Source organism: Protomyctophum parallelum, assembly GCF_964188405.1.
Source record: "Protomyctophum parallelum genome assembly, chromosome: 12".
In the NCBI taxonomy this organism is placed as follows: Eukaryota; Metazoa; Chordata; class Actinopteri; order Myctophiformes; family Myctophidae; genus Protomyctophum; species Protomyctophum parallelum.
In genome coordinates, this window is record NC_139712.1 from 36,428,766 (window position 1) to 36,444,933 (window position 16,168).

The 16,168-nt window shown below is 45.7% G+C and overlaps 1 protein-coding gene across 1 annotated transcript in view; it reads right to left on the bottom strand.

Annotated features, from left to right (window-relative positions):
- LOC310867933 (coagulation factor XIII A chain-like) overlaps positions 1–12,188 on the bottom strand; it is a 16,255-nt gene extending 4,067 nt beyond the window's left edge. Inside the window, exons 1-13 of the mRNA XM_083778105.1 lie at positions 12,084–12,188; positions 11,314–11,409; positions 11,047–11,179; positions 10,099–10,320; positions 8,350–8,607; positions 7,552–7,670; positions 7,321–7,428; positions 5,367–5,541; positions 4,413–4,551; positions 3,769–3,872; positions 3,439–3,527; positions 2,270–2,423; positions 1,761–1,876 (exon numbers count right to left, since the gene is read on the bottom strand). Coding sequence (XP_083634231.1) covers positions 1,761–1,876; positions 2,270–2,423; positions 3,439–3,527; positions 3,769–3,872; positions 4,413–4,551; positions 5,367–5,541; positions 7,321–7,428; positions 7,552–7,670; positions 8,350–8,607; positions 10,099–10,320; positions 11,047–11,179; positions 11,314–11,397 — 1,701 coding nt within the window. The 5' untranslated portion in view covers positions 11,398–11,409; positions 12,084–12,188. The remainder of the gene's footprint in view (positions 1–1,760; positions 1,877–2,269; positions 2,424–3,438; positions 3,528–3,768; positions 3,873–4,412; positions 4,552–5,366; positions 5,542–7,320; positions 7,429–7,551; positions 7,671–8,349; positions 8,608–10,098; positions 10,321–11,046; positions 11,180–11,313; positions 11,410–12,083) is intronic.
- Positions 12,189–16,168: the final 3,980 nt, after the last annotated feature.

The following is a 16,168-nucleotide window of genomic DNA, read 5'->3' on the forward strand; positions in this document are numbered from 1 at the left end:
AACTTAGGTCAGGATTTGGAAGGATTTTTAGAATCGCCTTCAGTCCAAAATGGGTTAACCATTAGAGAAAAAATATATGTCAATGACAATTAGAAGATTTAGAACACTTTCCTGGGGGTATTTATGTGTGTAATATGTGGTTTTAGATATTTTAGATTTTAGCAGTGAGCACAGTGTCTCTGATTTCATGGACAATGGGCTCACCTCTTTCCCGGACTACAATTCCCATAATGCTTTGGTGCACTGCTCCTCTTTGTGGATAGGGTGAGGGCTGTCTTACAGCATGGGCACACTTGAGCCGACAGCCGCGGACAGAAGAAGCTGTGTTTTACGTCATTTCCGAGTTTTTAGACAGCTGGTGGATGGCTGGTGTCTGACTGCCGTGGAGTAGAGCATTTCCGGGAATCTGTCCGTCGCGGCAGTCAGCCGCGGGGGTGGAGCTTCTTTTCCATCCACCAGCTGTCTAAAAACTTGGAAATTACGTAAAACACAGCTTCTTCTGTCAGCGGCTGTCGGCTCAAGTGTGCCCATGCCCTTACTGAGACAACATGTAATCCAGGAAGTAAGTGAACCCTGAAATTCTAAATACACAGAAAAGTGTTCTAAATCTTCTAAACGTCATTAACATATATTATTTAGCAAAAAGGGTGATGTTTCCCTTTAAGACAAAAGCGTGGACTGTTTAAAATGTCACCCATGATTGTTATTGACCGAATTTGTGAGAGCTTCTGTGGAATCTGTTGTATTGACCAAAAGGTTAAGTAATTGATTGTATTCATGACGTATTCCAGACTGTGCTCTTGAGACGATGTCGTATGTCATGCGATTCTGCAATTATGTTTGAGAGATGTCTTTGTGAAAGTCTCCTATAAGTAATGAACGGCCACATGAGCTAGCTAATATGCCGAACCCTCCGCGGAGAGATGCTTTCGCTTGGCAAATAATCTACTTATAATTCAACACTTTCGACGCTGTCATCGGGAAATTCTATCACAAGGGCGCCCCTGTAAATAACATTTTCATCCAAGGCACCCCTGAATTACATTGTTAGAACCTTACATTTATGATATTATGGTACGCAAAATATGTAAAACGTTCCCCCTAAACTTGAGAGAATAGTAGCTTCCATTCCGACAATACTTGAGATTTAAACACTTGAACCCCAGCATCCCTATTCTGAGGGCAACATTCACCAAAAATAGCAGATCGAGCTTGTATCGGCAAATTTTGGCAAGGAGGTTTGGTGGTGGACTTGCATTTAAGATTAAAGATCTGTTTGTGTGCAGCCCCCGCTAGAACCAATGACCAGAGTTGTGTAGACTAGGAGAGTGGCGCCATTGAGGAGGCAGAAAACAGCGCTCGAGTCAAGCAGAGCTGGAGTGTGACAAGCTGGAGTTTGAAATACATCGTTTTCAATGAGTGCGGCGCAAATATCAGCAATTTTAGGCATGTGTGCAACATGACAACTGTTTTAAAGTATAAGTATTGTACAGTGACAACTAAAGTCTCTGTAATGTTTATGTTGTGCTATTACAACAACAAAAAAACGATCTAAAATAAAGGGATTTAAGATCATTAAAGCTGGGCTGTTGCCTGAGTCCAGTGCATACCGTCAACTTCTGGTCCAGGACTTTGTCACTCTTCAGCCCCACATATAGCCGACCCTGATAGCCGCACGGAGCCACCATTGGACTGGCCCCATGGAGTGAATGGAGATGTTGTGCAATGCAATGGTTCTGGATGGTACATGTATAACGTACCTGTTTACAGTCGATGGTGACAGACACATTGGCTTCGGCAGTGAGGTACTCTGGGATCTCTCGTGCCAGGCCAAACGCCTCTGCTCTGGCCATGGTCACTATATCCTCCTTACAGCCTGGACGCACGCACGCACGCACGCACACACACACACACACACACACACACACACACACACACACACACACACACACACACACACACACACACAGAGGGAGATAGGCAGACACGTTGCTATTTATGTACTATAACTTCCTGTAAGAAAGTGAGATAGGAGGTCAAATAACCTTCGGCTGAAGGCATTAATATGTATCGATTTTACTCTGGCTTCCAACAGTAATTAATTTAGAGAGCAGGTAGGTGGGGTGGTTTTGTACGTGTGTGTGTACGTGTGTGCGTGTGCCACGTTTCTGTGGCTATACCTTTGTGGTACTTCATGTAGTTGTATGTGATGTCATGGAACTGTACCTTCATTGTACTTGTAGCTGTGTGTGATGTCATGGAACTGTACCTTCATGGTACTTGTAGCTGTGTGTGATGTCATGGGGCCTGTCCCAGCCCACATCCTTGGTCAGGATGACATGTCCCACGTGAGTCTTGTCCACCCGGAATGTTTGCAGAAGACCGTACTTGTCCCTCTTCCTGAAGACCAGGTCACTGTTCACCTGACGAGAGACCGCATGACTGTTGAATTAGACTTACGTTGCCAGACAGTCGCCTCTCGCAATTTTCGAATGCTTCCGCCATACAGTCTGGAGAACGGAAGCTCTGATCATGACGAGCAAGTGATAAAGAGGAAGTGAAGCCTCCTCCCCACTTTCATTTCTTTACAGTCGCTCAAATTTGTCCTAATATAAATGCTGATTAGCAGAAATGGAAATACAACAATAACGTAAAGATATTGTAAAATAACTAACTATATATATATATATATATTCGTGAACCGAAATGGCAGCTTCCTTGTTCGTATTTCGGGAGGTGTAGTTCCTATATAGCATTCAGAGATTGGGGAATATTTGTTTGGCTACGCGAGACTACTATTAAATCACCATTTATCTGAGACGTGTGATGGACCCCAGGAAGAATAGTATGGGTGTAACGATACATACAACAGTGATACGATACGTATCACCATACATGGTTAATGATGCGATACATGGACGATATTGGTTCATTATGGCGATATGATACGATTCAATGATTTAAAATCGATGCAGTTACCAAACAAATTACATCTGTGTGAAACATGTGGAGTGGACAGTGGAGGCTTTTTAAGGGAAAATGTATGAATATCGATATAAATAAGTATAAACACAGTGATTCTCTGGCAAAAACATATAGACATTATATTTTGAACCCATATGGACAAACCCGTACCTTGATATGAACACAGACAATTCACACGTTTATCGTTAGACCAAGCGATATTGAATGGAGTAAAAGTAATTAAATTGTAATAAAATTTATATTTTCCATGCAGTTACTGATCGTTACACCCTTAAAGAATAGTCATGCTTAAGGCAAGTGCTAATAATGTAAAGCAAAGACCACATCACAATTAAATCACCATTTGTGACCAGATTCAAAAATCCAATGGCAGTCTCTCAGTCAAATTTACAATAAGATCACTACTGTTCAGTGTTCACCAGTCAAAACACATCACTGAGCAGACACTTGTACCTCAGCGAAGACGAATGCAGCGTCATACATTTGACTCATCAGGCCGTCCTTGATGGCTCTGACCGATGCAGGACCACAGCGATAATGACCTGAAACATACAGCAATGTGTTTCTGTCTGTCTATCCGTCCGTGAGGTCTTTATGTATTGAGTATGTATACACTCGATAAAGACCTCACGGTCGAAACGCTGTATACCTGTGCTGTTTTTTTTTAGCTTTCAAAAGTGAGTTGCAAGCCCCCACTTTGTTCATGAACACAATGATAACCATCCATCCACTGACATAAAAATAACTTTTACATTGAGTTCCTATATGAGCTAATAGTGGTACCATCGCTGGTTTCTTGTGGCGTAGCGTCCACAGCCTGCCAGCCTCCCAGTCCCTCGCCAAGGTCGTGTCTGGCCATCCACACCTCATTCCAACAGTGATAGTTCCTGTGGAAACACATCGGTTGCAGCAATATTATTAGTATGATTCGAATGTTTCTGAAGAACATGTACACACCTGCATGTAATACTATCTTCTTTTTCTTTCGGCTTTTCCCTTCAGGGGTCGCCACAGCGAATCATCTGCCTCCGTCTCACCCTGTCCTCTAACTTCATGTCCTCTTTCACTACATCCAATCTTCTCTTTGGTCTTCCTCTAGGCCTCCTGCCTGGCAGTTCCTTCCAACCTCAACATCCTTCTACCGATATACTCACTATCCCTCCTCTGTACATCTCAGTCTGGCCTCTCTGGCTTTATCTCCAAAACATTTGGTTCCTCTGATGTACACGATCCTGATCCTATGTAATACTATAATGTTTCTAAAAGAACATTTATATACCTGCTTTCACAGACGCATAAAATAATCACCCAGTGTCCAATTAAACTGATTCTGTTTCTGATTAGTAGTAGCCTAGTAGTAGGAGTAATTTAACTTCACAGACAAATGGTACAGAGAACAGACACGATTGACAGTTGTGTAAACCAACCAGATGGAGTCTCTGGTGTTCTTCTTATCGGGTGTTCCGTCATACATGAAGATGAGGTCGGTCTTCAGGTTGCCAGTGTTGTCATGGGCTGAGCTGAAGTTTGTTATCACTCTGGCTGGAATGCCCAGGCAACGCAGGACTGGGTGTACAAATAAATACATGATTTATGATGTGTGTTATTGACTCACAGGACTGGTTCTCACCCTCACAAGCACTTCTAATTGTAAGCATTACATTTAGTTTGACTTGGCTCATCGTGCAACGGTATTGCGTGCAGAGAACAGCTGACATACAAGCTTACATCGTGTTGCGGACGCAACCGCTGTGAGCTTAGAAGTCTGCTATTCTCTGCTGTTTTTCTGCGAGCACGACACCTTCGTGGGACGGAACATAAATTAGGCTTGATGGGCTCAGCTGAGCGTGCACATTCAGGCTCTGCTCAGTCTGCTGTCATGATCAGGGCGCTCCCTCCGGTCTAGTGACTGTAGGTGTGGTTTTGAGGACAACTCTTTTGAATTTCTATTATTGTTTAAACACAACAGAAACCAACGATTATATATTTCAAGGGTGAGAGATCACAATAAAAATCCGAAGCATTCTTCCTCCACACTGGGAGAAAAACAGCATTTGAAAGTTTAATGGTGGTGCAACACATGAGTGCAGTGACTCCATTGCATCTTATGAGAGGCAGGGTTCATGTGCTGCCGGCCTGTACATGCATACTTATCAGTGTGACGTTGTCTGTTAAGGCGTCTATTGTCACTTTAGAAATGTGACAATACACTTACTACATACACTTTTACTGTATGTATTACAATGTCAAGCTAATCATCTGGGGACCCTCCCAAAAGAAGCCGCTGTGGGTATCCTGACCACATGTTGAGAAACACTGGACTAGTGTGTGTTTGCGTGCGTGCGTGTGTCCGTGCGCATGCGCGCGTGATATTGACTCACAGGTGTTGAAGACCCCGGCGAACACCCAGCACTGAGCGTAGCAGACAGGAATTCCGGTGTGGGCATACTGCAGGAGGATCTTGACGCTGCCGGTCCACAGGGTGGGAGCCACTCCCATGGAGTAGTCGTCACTCCAGTTCCCCACCAGTACCCCGTTGTCATCCTGGCTGTTCAGCTGACATGAGACAACAAACAAACACACATTACACTTAGCCACTGACTTAGAGCAGTCAGTGTTTCCCAAACTTTTCAGGTCGAGACCCAAAAGAGAGAGATGATTAGACGTTTGCCCGCGGGATCCAAACTAGTGAAAAGTAAGCAGATCTACTAGCTTGTAGATCAGCTATTTTCACTACTTCTTAATTATTCATATTTCTATTCATGGGATGTTATGGCCCCTGGCCATTATTATTATTAATATACTTTTGGTTAATAGTTTGAGAGGTGATTATTAGTAGGATGGTTTTGTGTTCTGTCTTCAGTCCAGGTGGAAAGCTGGAGTGTTCTGTGAATGGGAGAAGAGGCTTGGGTGTTGGCTTCATTGCCAATCAGTTAGTAATTGATGCTCTGGTCCTTCTCACCTGTGAGGAACTGATCACCCTCACAGGATTGGTGGCTCCTCTCGTGTCCATGGCAACGCTGAGCTGGAAGGCCCAGCCCACCACTATAAAAGCCAGTCTGAGCCTGACTGTCGCTGGGCTTCCCCCAACCAACCACGTTAACCAGTGACTTTTGATTATGATTTAAAAGGATTTGTTAACCCAAGTTAATAAAATCTGGGAATACATTTCTTACCAATAATCTTCTTCACCAATGTGTTGGTAAGGTTGTCTACTAGTACTAACATAATCCCACATTGGTTTCTATTAAACCACCCTAGGATATGTCTTTACAGCTGCTGAAAGATGGGGTACCATTAGCCTCGGTACCAGGCTTTCATTTTTGTTGGTGCAAAAATTGAAAGCCTGGAGGAACGCATTGGCCGCTCTGGTCTAAAAGTGGGAGTCAACCCTTCTGGGTGGGCGTCGCTCCAAATTATGTGACGTAGCGCTGCACTAGGGGGGAGAGGAGGGGCCGGGGGTGATGGACAGATCGATGAGATCCAATCAGGGCGTGCGCAAATCTGAGCCGCGACCCGCCCCTCTAGACCAGAAACCTAACACGTTAGCTCAGGCTAGCGTACCATTAACAAAGAAGCCTTTCCTTCTTTCAGTGATCCTAGACCTGATTGCGCAACCGCGCTGCCGTTCACCTCCCTTTACACAGGCTGACTAAAAAGCTGAATAACTCAAAATCTACGGAGCTCTCCATGGTTTGGATAAAACGCGCAATGTTCGGAAGTCTTTGCTGATTATCCGGTGATCTAGTTGGGAACATTGGTGCTTTCTAGAGCAAGGATGGCTTCATTTTAGCGCGCTAGCATTGACTATTTATTCAGCATCTAAGATGGCCACCCAAACAGGATGTCAATCCAACGTGTGTCACACTATAAACGGCTCGGCAGTCTGCGGTTGGCTCTGCATCCAGCAGGTGGCAGCAGATGGGTTAAGTGGTTAACATAAATACTTTAAACCAGTTGTTCTCAAACATTTTAAAGGTATATTCAGTGATTTCACTTAATTCAAATATCACTTATTTTTTTGTTTTGTTGTGATAATCCTCCCTACTATAGAGTGTGCTGACCATATAAGGAGTTCCTCCCTGTCCCCAGTTAACCCCTGGGGGTCAAAAAACCTTAGGTTTCGTTTTTGACTCTCTATCCTGATTGGACGAAAGGCTGGGTCCCACACAGCCAAAAACGAAACCTAAGGTTTTTTGAGTGAAATCACTGAATATACCTTTAATGTCAAGGTTAAGGAACTCTAAATGAAAATCCATTTGGCCACAGAAAATAGTATCTACCAGTGACTCCCAAAGAAGAAGAGATCTAACATTTTAGAGCTTGCAGGCTCACCATGGCGGATCCCTTCCGGACCAGCTTGACTGGATCGGCTCTGTGTACGATCAGCATCTGAGATGAGTCCAGTGTGTAGATACAAGCATCCAACACTCCCAGCTCAAACTAAAGAGACACAGAGAGAATATTGTGAGGAAGGGGTGAGAAATGAAGAGAGTGAGAGATCAACAGAAAATATATGGGTTTTCCCGCGCACGAGTGCGTGCGTGTGTCTGTGTGTCTGTGTACCTGTCCATACATCCAGCTCCTCTCAGACACAGCAGTGGGGTCTCCCTGGTAGATTGTTCCCCCATCCTCCAGCACATACTCCTGCCTCTCCACCTCATCTTCCAAATACACTGGATCATCTACACACGCAGGCAGGCAGAGAGACATATTTTGACATTAAGGAATTCACACGTTCAGCTTCTTTTGACAGATCTAAAGACAAGCCTCCAAATATAAACAAATTCAAACCAACAAATGATTAGTCTACACATTAGAACCGTCCCCCAGTGCTCCAGTTAAATACAATCATAACTTACTTACTTATTATTTATGAACAATAGGGGAAAATTACATTAATCACAGACAATAAAAACATGTGTCCTCATTAAAAAGAAATGCTTCAAAATGCCACTCCTGTTGTGTTAAAAGTGTTAAAGGCGAGCTATTCACAGGTGGAAAGTAACTAATTACATTTACTCAAGTAGGCTTTTTAAGTATCATTTTCAGGGACTTTTAATTTCCTGTCCATTTTCCATCTCAAGAGTAAATATTGTTATTTTTACTCCCAGTATTTGACAATGACCACTGTAGGTATAGTTACTTTATAGATTACTATTATTACAAAACATTATTTTATAATTCAACTATTCAAAATCAGATCTGCTATTTTTGAAAAATGTTAAAGTGAAACTGGTTAAGCATACCGATGTATTAATATATATATTTTTCATTAACAAAAGACTAAACGACTACATCCATTGGAATGCAAATTCTTGTTGTCCATTTACCGACAAGTGATGATGATGTACTAAAACTCACCAGTACACCAGGCATTGAACAGCACGTAGAGGTCCTTGGTAGGGTCCCTGCGAGTGCGGAGCATTCCACGCTTCTTGGCGATGGCCACGTACATCTTGAACCTGCCCACGATGGCGTTTGCAGACGGCGTGATGCCCAGCGTCACATCCCCACCATCCACGCTCACTGTGCGCCCAGACCAGTCCGTATGTTGGTCGTAATCCGCACGGAGCCCGAATAAGAGCTGGATGAGCTGCTGACCGGGGGTTGGGTCGTTGCCTGGGGGGGGGTGGTCACATCACAGGTTTACAGATGTGGTTGACAGGTTGACAGGTGAAATCTACAAGGTCACAATGCGTCGTCGTCATGCGACCCATTGTAAGCTTGTAGAACAGCTTCAAAAGAGGTTTATACATTTGAAAACTTGAAATGGCACATTCTGTATAATAGTTACTTTGTAGATTTGGATTATTATTAAAAAACATTCATTAACCACTTCAGCTCTACAATTGACAATTGAGTACTTTGTCCACTGATTCAAACTGACTAACTGACCAGAAGGAGGAGAGGACACACGAGCCTTGAGGTGCTAGTAGAAGAAAAAGCCTAACGTTTCGACCCATGCCATGGGTGTCCAAAGTGCGGCCCGTTGGCCAAATGTGGACCTGGGACGAATTTTATACGGCCTTATATACCTGAATTTTATTATGAACGGCCCGCTCAACAGTATGGGGACATTTTTACATTAACGTTTTTTAACCTGGGCATTTCCCGGAGTATAATTTGTTGTTCCTTGTATATATTTTTTACCTTGCTCGTCTGGTTACATTTGGTAATGTAACATATGGCTGAAAAAAGGCTGAGTTATAATTTTTGTTCACAGCACACACCTGACAAAAAGACCATTGATATAAAATATTAATGATGTTAGTTAAATTGAATCGTTTAAATGTGATGCATATTGTATGTGACTTTGTCATAGTCCAACTGTGCATTATTTTAGGAGATGTACTGTAGTTGTAACCTGACGCTGCCAGATCCAAGAAGCTTGCTACACAAATTTGTTTCACAGCTTATTGGGATCTGGGATCGCGGAAGCAAATTCGATGACGGGGCTGTTCCTTTTTTTCAAGATACTTGGTAGATGATTGGATGGGACCGTCTGTCTATCACCGTGTGGGCGTGCAAACACAACCAATCATATTGACGTGTCTATATAGCTTCACATCCGGTTTCGCCCATGTCCCGCCCTTAGCTCACGCTGATTGGTCCGGTACAGAACGGATTTTTGTCAGCTCAACTGTCTGAGAGATCCCAGATGAATGCTGTGTTGGGATACATGGTTACCCAATACCGCCCTCATCTGGCAGCGTCAGGTTACTGTAGTTGGCCCTTGGGTGTCTTAATACTTTCTAATATGGCCCCCTTTGGAAAAAGTTTGGACACCCCTCCTATGCAGAGTCATAAAGGTGGCAGCATTTGGGGAAGTCTTTATATACAGGGTAGGTGAGGGGCTGAGCTCTCAATGAGCCAATGGAAAATGGCCATGTTCCATGATGTAATAACCGCATTCTGCCAGCGGTCTACAAGTATGAGTGTGGCTATGGAGAAATTAAATAGTACTGTACAACAGTGTACAACAGTGAATCAGCCATATAAAAGCCATAGAAAATATTAAAAACAACAGTGAACATACACAAATATATAAGGGCCATGCATATAGGGCCGAATATATAGAGAATACAAGAGAACAGTGAGCAATTAACTGACCGATCAGGAACTCTAGCTGGAAGTCGTCGTAATCCGGGTAGAAGTCTCTGCAGAAGCGGATGCGGATGAAGAACTCGTGGCCGCGGCGCACCACCAGCCTGGGGTTGTCGTACTCCTTGGTGTGATGCAGGGCCTTGTTGTCATACGTCGTGTCTGGATCGCCCGTCCACTTGTTGTACCCGCGCTCACACATGTCTATGTCCTCCACGTTGAGAGGTAAGTCTGCAGAGAGAGAGAAAGAGAGAGAGAGAGAGAGACACACACACACAGAGAGAGAATATGAAGATTGTTTGAAAAACCACGAAGAGATTTTGTTCAAGATTCTTCATGGAAAATAGTGTTACGTTTTTTTTTTTATCCCACAATTTTGCAACCCACTTTTCACCCAATGTCAAATATCTAATGTAATCCTGGGCGCTACACTTCCTCTGCCATCCTGGGGGTGGGGGGGGGGCAGCGGACTGACCTCATACTTCTTTCTATGCATGAGGAGTCCAAACTGCTTCTTTTCACCTGACAGAGGAGAGTTTCCCTGGCCGGACGTAGCGCGTGGAAGGAACACGTTATTCCGACAGTTCATATCCCTACATCAGGCTGGCCAGGGGTAGGGGTATAGGCGGAATGGGGTTATTACCATCATGTAACATGGCCATTTTTCATTGGCTCATTGAGAGCTCAGGAGGAGAGAACACGCCCCCAGCGGAAATCAAACCCAGGACGTTGCAGCTGTGAGGCGACTGTGCCACCGTGCAGCCCCCTTATTATTATTAAGTTAACTATAATCTTTGACTGGGGGAACCCCTGGAACCACCCACAAGGACAGAGCCCACTTTGATAGCCCTTAATCCTTGACATCAGTTGTCTAGTTAGGACACATGTCATGTACCTGTCCAAATTTGGGCAACGTTTCAGCCGGATAAGGGCACACACACACGCGCGCACACTCACATTCCTCTTCCTCCTCGTGTCCTGGCCTGGGTGCTCTGGCCGTGGCCGTAGGTGGATCAGTGTATTCTTCCTCAAATGGCTCATACTCTGGCATGCCGTCAAATCCATCATCTTCGTTATTGGAACAGTCAGGCTGCAAGATATACATGTTGTTATAATAACTGGATAGGTGGATGGGCGGGCAGACAGACAGACGGACGGACGGACGGACGGACGGACGGACAAGACAAGACAAGACAAGACAAGACAGACAGACAGACAGATTACCAGTGAATGGGTGAAGCGCCCCTTGAATGGGGTTGGAATCTTTCTGTAACCATCATTTTGATTTGGTTGAATTTGTCGATGCATTTTTTCTAGGGTCTGAGAGAGAGAGAGAGAGAGAGAGAGAGAGAGAGTATGGTTCAAAATAGCACAAAGCTGTAAGAATGGCATTCATAAAATTGCTGTCCTAAATGTTGATGTACTCACAACTACAAAAATAGAGAGACCGCTCGGTGTCATTATGGAGTCATGAAACCTAACATGAGCTGCATGCAAATAATACTTATAGCAGTGATTCTCAACCTGTGGAACGGGGCCCACCAGTGGGTCGTGAGGATATTTCAAATGGGCCTCCAAAATAATTGGCAAAAACACGTAAGATTTTAATGATAATACAACATTTATGAGTGCACACCTGCACAAATTTAACCCATTAAAACCAGGAAGGCATCTGTGTCATTTTACATGATTTTGCATCACAATCTTTTAACCACTTTAACCACATTTTATACTTTATTAAAAAAAATAGCAGATACGCAAGCTCATAGCATGTCACTTCATGCCACACACAGTACACTACATTTTTCTTTACTTTAAACCTTTTAAAGTTTTTTTTATCCCACGATTTTTGCAGCCCATTTTTTTCACCCAATGTCAATTATCTAATGTAGCTTAATCCTGGGAGCTAGACCAACCCGGGGAGAGCAACGAACTCTCATGTGTCGTAATGGGTTAAATGAAAGGTGCAGTATAGTGTGTGGGGTGTTTCTCACCTGAAGAAGAGGCAGGTAGTCTCTGTGGAGGTCAGATGAAGCTGTCACACTCACATCCAATGTCTGCACTGTTCCCCATGTACTGATTATATACACACCCACAGCTTCCTCTTCTCTGTCACACGTGTGCAAGCAGCCACGCGCACACCCTCACAGTGGTGGGAAAAGTTTTTATTTTTTTCGTTTTATGTTTTACTTGAGTAAAAGGTATACTGCAGTGTAGAAATACTCACAAGTAGGGGCCTATACTCATTATGCAGAATGTTTCACAAGGTATCTTTTGTATTGTCGTGTATTATGGAACCACATTTCATTAATATAGCCTAAATAATTGTTTTAAACTAAAAGTGTTACCCTGTGTCTCTTCTCTCCCCTCATGGGTGAGAGAGCCAACAGGACAGACGGATAGGCACCATTCACAGCTTGCACTCTATGGCAAATAGCTATATGCCTACTTTGATCTAGCTTAGCAGCATCTATTCTAGAGAGAGGTCTCCTACTGTTCTTCCTGTGACCACACATAATATGGTCTGGAGATATCTTGGACCATTATTTTGGTCTGAAGTGTCAAATGACTGAATGTTTGAGCCATTTCATGTGTATTGGGCTTCTTTATAAACTGTCAGAACTGTCTGTCTGGGGGTCAGTGTCCTGAAGCCGTCAGGCTGAAGGGTGGGTGCATGGCTTAGGGCTATAGGCCATGAAGCTGTACTTTGTCTCCGCAAATAAACCTGGACTGGGAAACCTTCATTCATCTGCCTGTCTGCTGTCGACTTTATAGTATTTTTGCCTAAGTATTTAGTCAAGTCTTCATGTTTGTTTATGGGCTCTATAGAGAGAGGAAAAGCACTCTTCTCTTTTTATAGTTCATTTACTTCAGTATAAAATGTATTCATATATTTTCGAAATAGCCGAATAGGCTCAGAAATCAAGACATGATAATGGCAGACATTCACTGGTCACCAGAACCTTCACAAGATTGTCAAAGTTCAACATCCATTCCCCAGAGTGGAAGTCTTTGTGACTCTCAGGTGTGCCTGCGCTGACTGGGAGAAAAACAGCATCTGAAAGTTTGACGGGGCATTCTTTTACACGTGACTGCAGTTAGAACTTTTCCATTGCATCTTATGAGAGGTTTTTTGATTGATTGATTGAAATATTTATTAACAGTTTGTAGAATTTACAGTACATTTTAAGCACAAACTCAATACAAAGACTGTCAACAGGTGGTGTTCATGTGCTACCCGACCTGCGCGAGCATGCCGGTGCAGTGTGACGTCGTCTGATAAGGCGTCTGTCTATACAAGACAATAACAAGGACAGACTAAAATAGCATAAACAAGTGCATCCACACGCACATGCACAAATGACCTATTCTCAGGCAGAACAGGGAAGTGTGCGGTTTTGTGATTGTGCTGAGTTGATATTTGTTGTGATTAAGGTGACCCAGACCCACACGCACGCACATACACACACACTCTCACACACACACACACACACACACACACACACACACACACACACACACACACACACACACACACACACACACACACACACACACACACACACACACACACACACACACACACACACACACACACACACACACACACACACACACACACACACACACACACACACATGCGTGTGCTTCACATTAAGGCCTTGATGCCAGTATGTCACACGGCTGTTTCAGGTACCTTTTCATTTCAAATAAGCACTCTCAAAAGTGTTCACGGTGCCCGTGGGGCCTCTACAGCGGTGCCTGTGGGGCCTCTACAGCGGTGCCCGTGGGGCCTCTACAGCGGTGCCCGTGGGGCCTCTACAGCGGTGCCCGTGGGGCCTCTACAGCGGTGCCCGTGGGGCCTCTACAGCGGTGCCTGTGGGGCCTCTACAGCGGTGCCTGTGGGGCCTCTACAGCGGTGCCTGTGGGGCCTCTACAGCGGTGCCCGTGGGGCCTCTACAGCGGTGCCTGTGGGGCCTCTACAGCGGTGCCCGTGGGGCCTCTACAGCGGTGCCTGTGGGGCCTCTACAGCGGTGCCCGTGGGGCCTCTACAGCGGTGCCTGTGGGGCCTCTACAGCGGTGCCCGTGGGGCCTCTACAGCGGTGCCCGTGGGGCCTCTACAGCGGTGCCCGTGGGGCCTCTACAGCGGTGCCCGTGGGGCCTCTACAGCGGTGCCCGTGGGGTCTCTACAGCGGTGCCCGTGGGGTCTCTACAGCGGTGCCCGTGGGGCCTCTACAGCGGTGCCCGTGGGGCCTCTACAGCGGTGCCCGTGGGGCCTCTACAGTGGTGCCCGTGGGGCCTCTACAGCGGTGCCTGTGGGGCCTCTACAGCGGTGCCTGTGGGGCCTCTACAGCGGTGCCCGTGGGGTCTCTACAGCGGTGCCCGTGGGGTCTCTACAGCGGTGCCCGTGGGGCCTCTACAGCGGTGCCTGTGGGGCCTCAGCAGTGCCCGTGGGGCCTCTACAGCGGTGCCTGTGGGGCCTCTACAGCGGTGCCCGTGGGGCCTCTACAGCGGTGCCTGTGGGGCCTCTACAGCGGTGCCTGTGGGGCCTCTACAGCGGTGCCCGTGGGGCCTCTACAGCGGTGCCTGTGGGGCCTCTACAGCGGTGCCTGTGGGGCCTCTACAGCAGTGCCCGTGGGGCCTCTACAGCGGTGCCCATGGGGCCTCTACAGCGGTGTCTGTGGGGCCTCTATACAGCGGTGTCCGTGGGGCCTCTACAGCGGTGCCGTGGGGTCTCTACAGCGGTGCCTGTGGGGCCTCTACATCGGAGCCTGTGGGGCCTCTACAGCGGTGTCCGTGGGGCCTCTACAGCGGTGCCGTGGGGCCTCTACAGCGGTGCCCGTGGGGCCTCTACAGCGGTGTCCGTGGGGCCTCTACAGCGGTGCCGTGGGGCCTCTACAGCGGAGCCTGTGGGGCCTCTACAGCGGAGCCTGTGGGGCCTCTACAGCGGTGTCCGTGGGGCCTCTACAGCGGAGCCTGTGGGGCCTCTACAGCGGAGCCTGTGGGGCCTCTACAGCGGTGTCCGTGGGGCCTCTACAGCGGTGCCGTGGGGCCTCTACAGCGGTGCCGTGGGGCCTCATATAGGTTTTCAATGGTACCCAAACGTTCAACCCCTGAATTTACCATGATCCAAAATTGATATAATATACTATTTTTTTAATATGTTATTTGGATGACCCTAAGGATCATAAAAAGAACCTTGAACGATTACTATTGCAATCTCTTTTGGGTCAAATCTTAGATTGACTGGCCTACCACCCATCTGACCACTTAACATGGCAGCCCAGTTCTTCGACTATGTGTACCTCTTGGTACCACAGCACCTCAAAGGCCAGCACCTTGCAATGGGTCTGGTGACTGTCTATAAAGATTTGCTACAATACTAAGATACCCATGTATATACCTGTCTAAATACTTCCTTAATGTCAACGAAGTGCACAATCACAACACCAGAGGGAGTTCAACAAACCACGTGCAACTCCGATTCGGCTCAAAACAAGGTATTCAATTCATTTTTCTCCTATATGCCACTAAAATGTTTTAAACTGGCCCCCATAAATAAAGTCCTTTTCTACAGGAAGTATTGATACTTTTACTTACTTTTACTTTTAGCTTTTTCCACCTCTGAAGTTGAACATAATCGAATCGAATCGCAGTAGTGGCAAACACAGCCTGACAAGCTTGTAGATCTGTGATATGTGACCTCCTGTTCCTCTCTCTGTTCCATCCGGGCAGTCCCAGATGTCAGGTCACCCTGACACGCCTGCTGATTGGTCAAATGACTGCACTTTCACGTCCTCATTCAACACGCACACACACACACACACACACACACACACACACACACACACACACACACACACATACACACACACACACACACACACACTTTCACAAAGCTCATTCTAATTCAGCGTGCTTACTGCTTAAGTTTGTGTAAAGGTTTTGGATTTAGAACACATTCTTTTACGAAGAAAGAAAATAACTTATTGGCTCCATATACCTGTGGTTCTGTATATATGCTATCATGGTTATATATGTTTTAGATTAACCTAAATATGTTTTACCTGGTTACAAT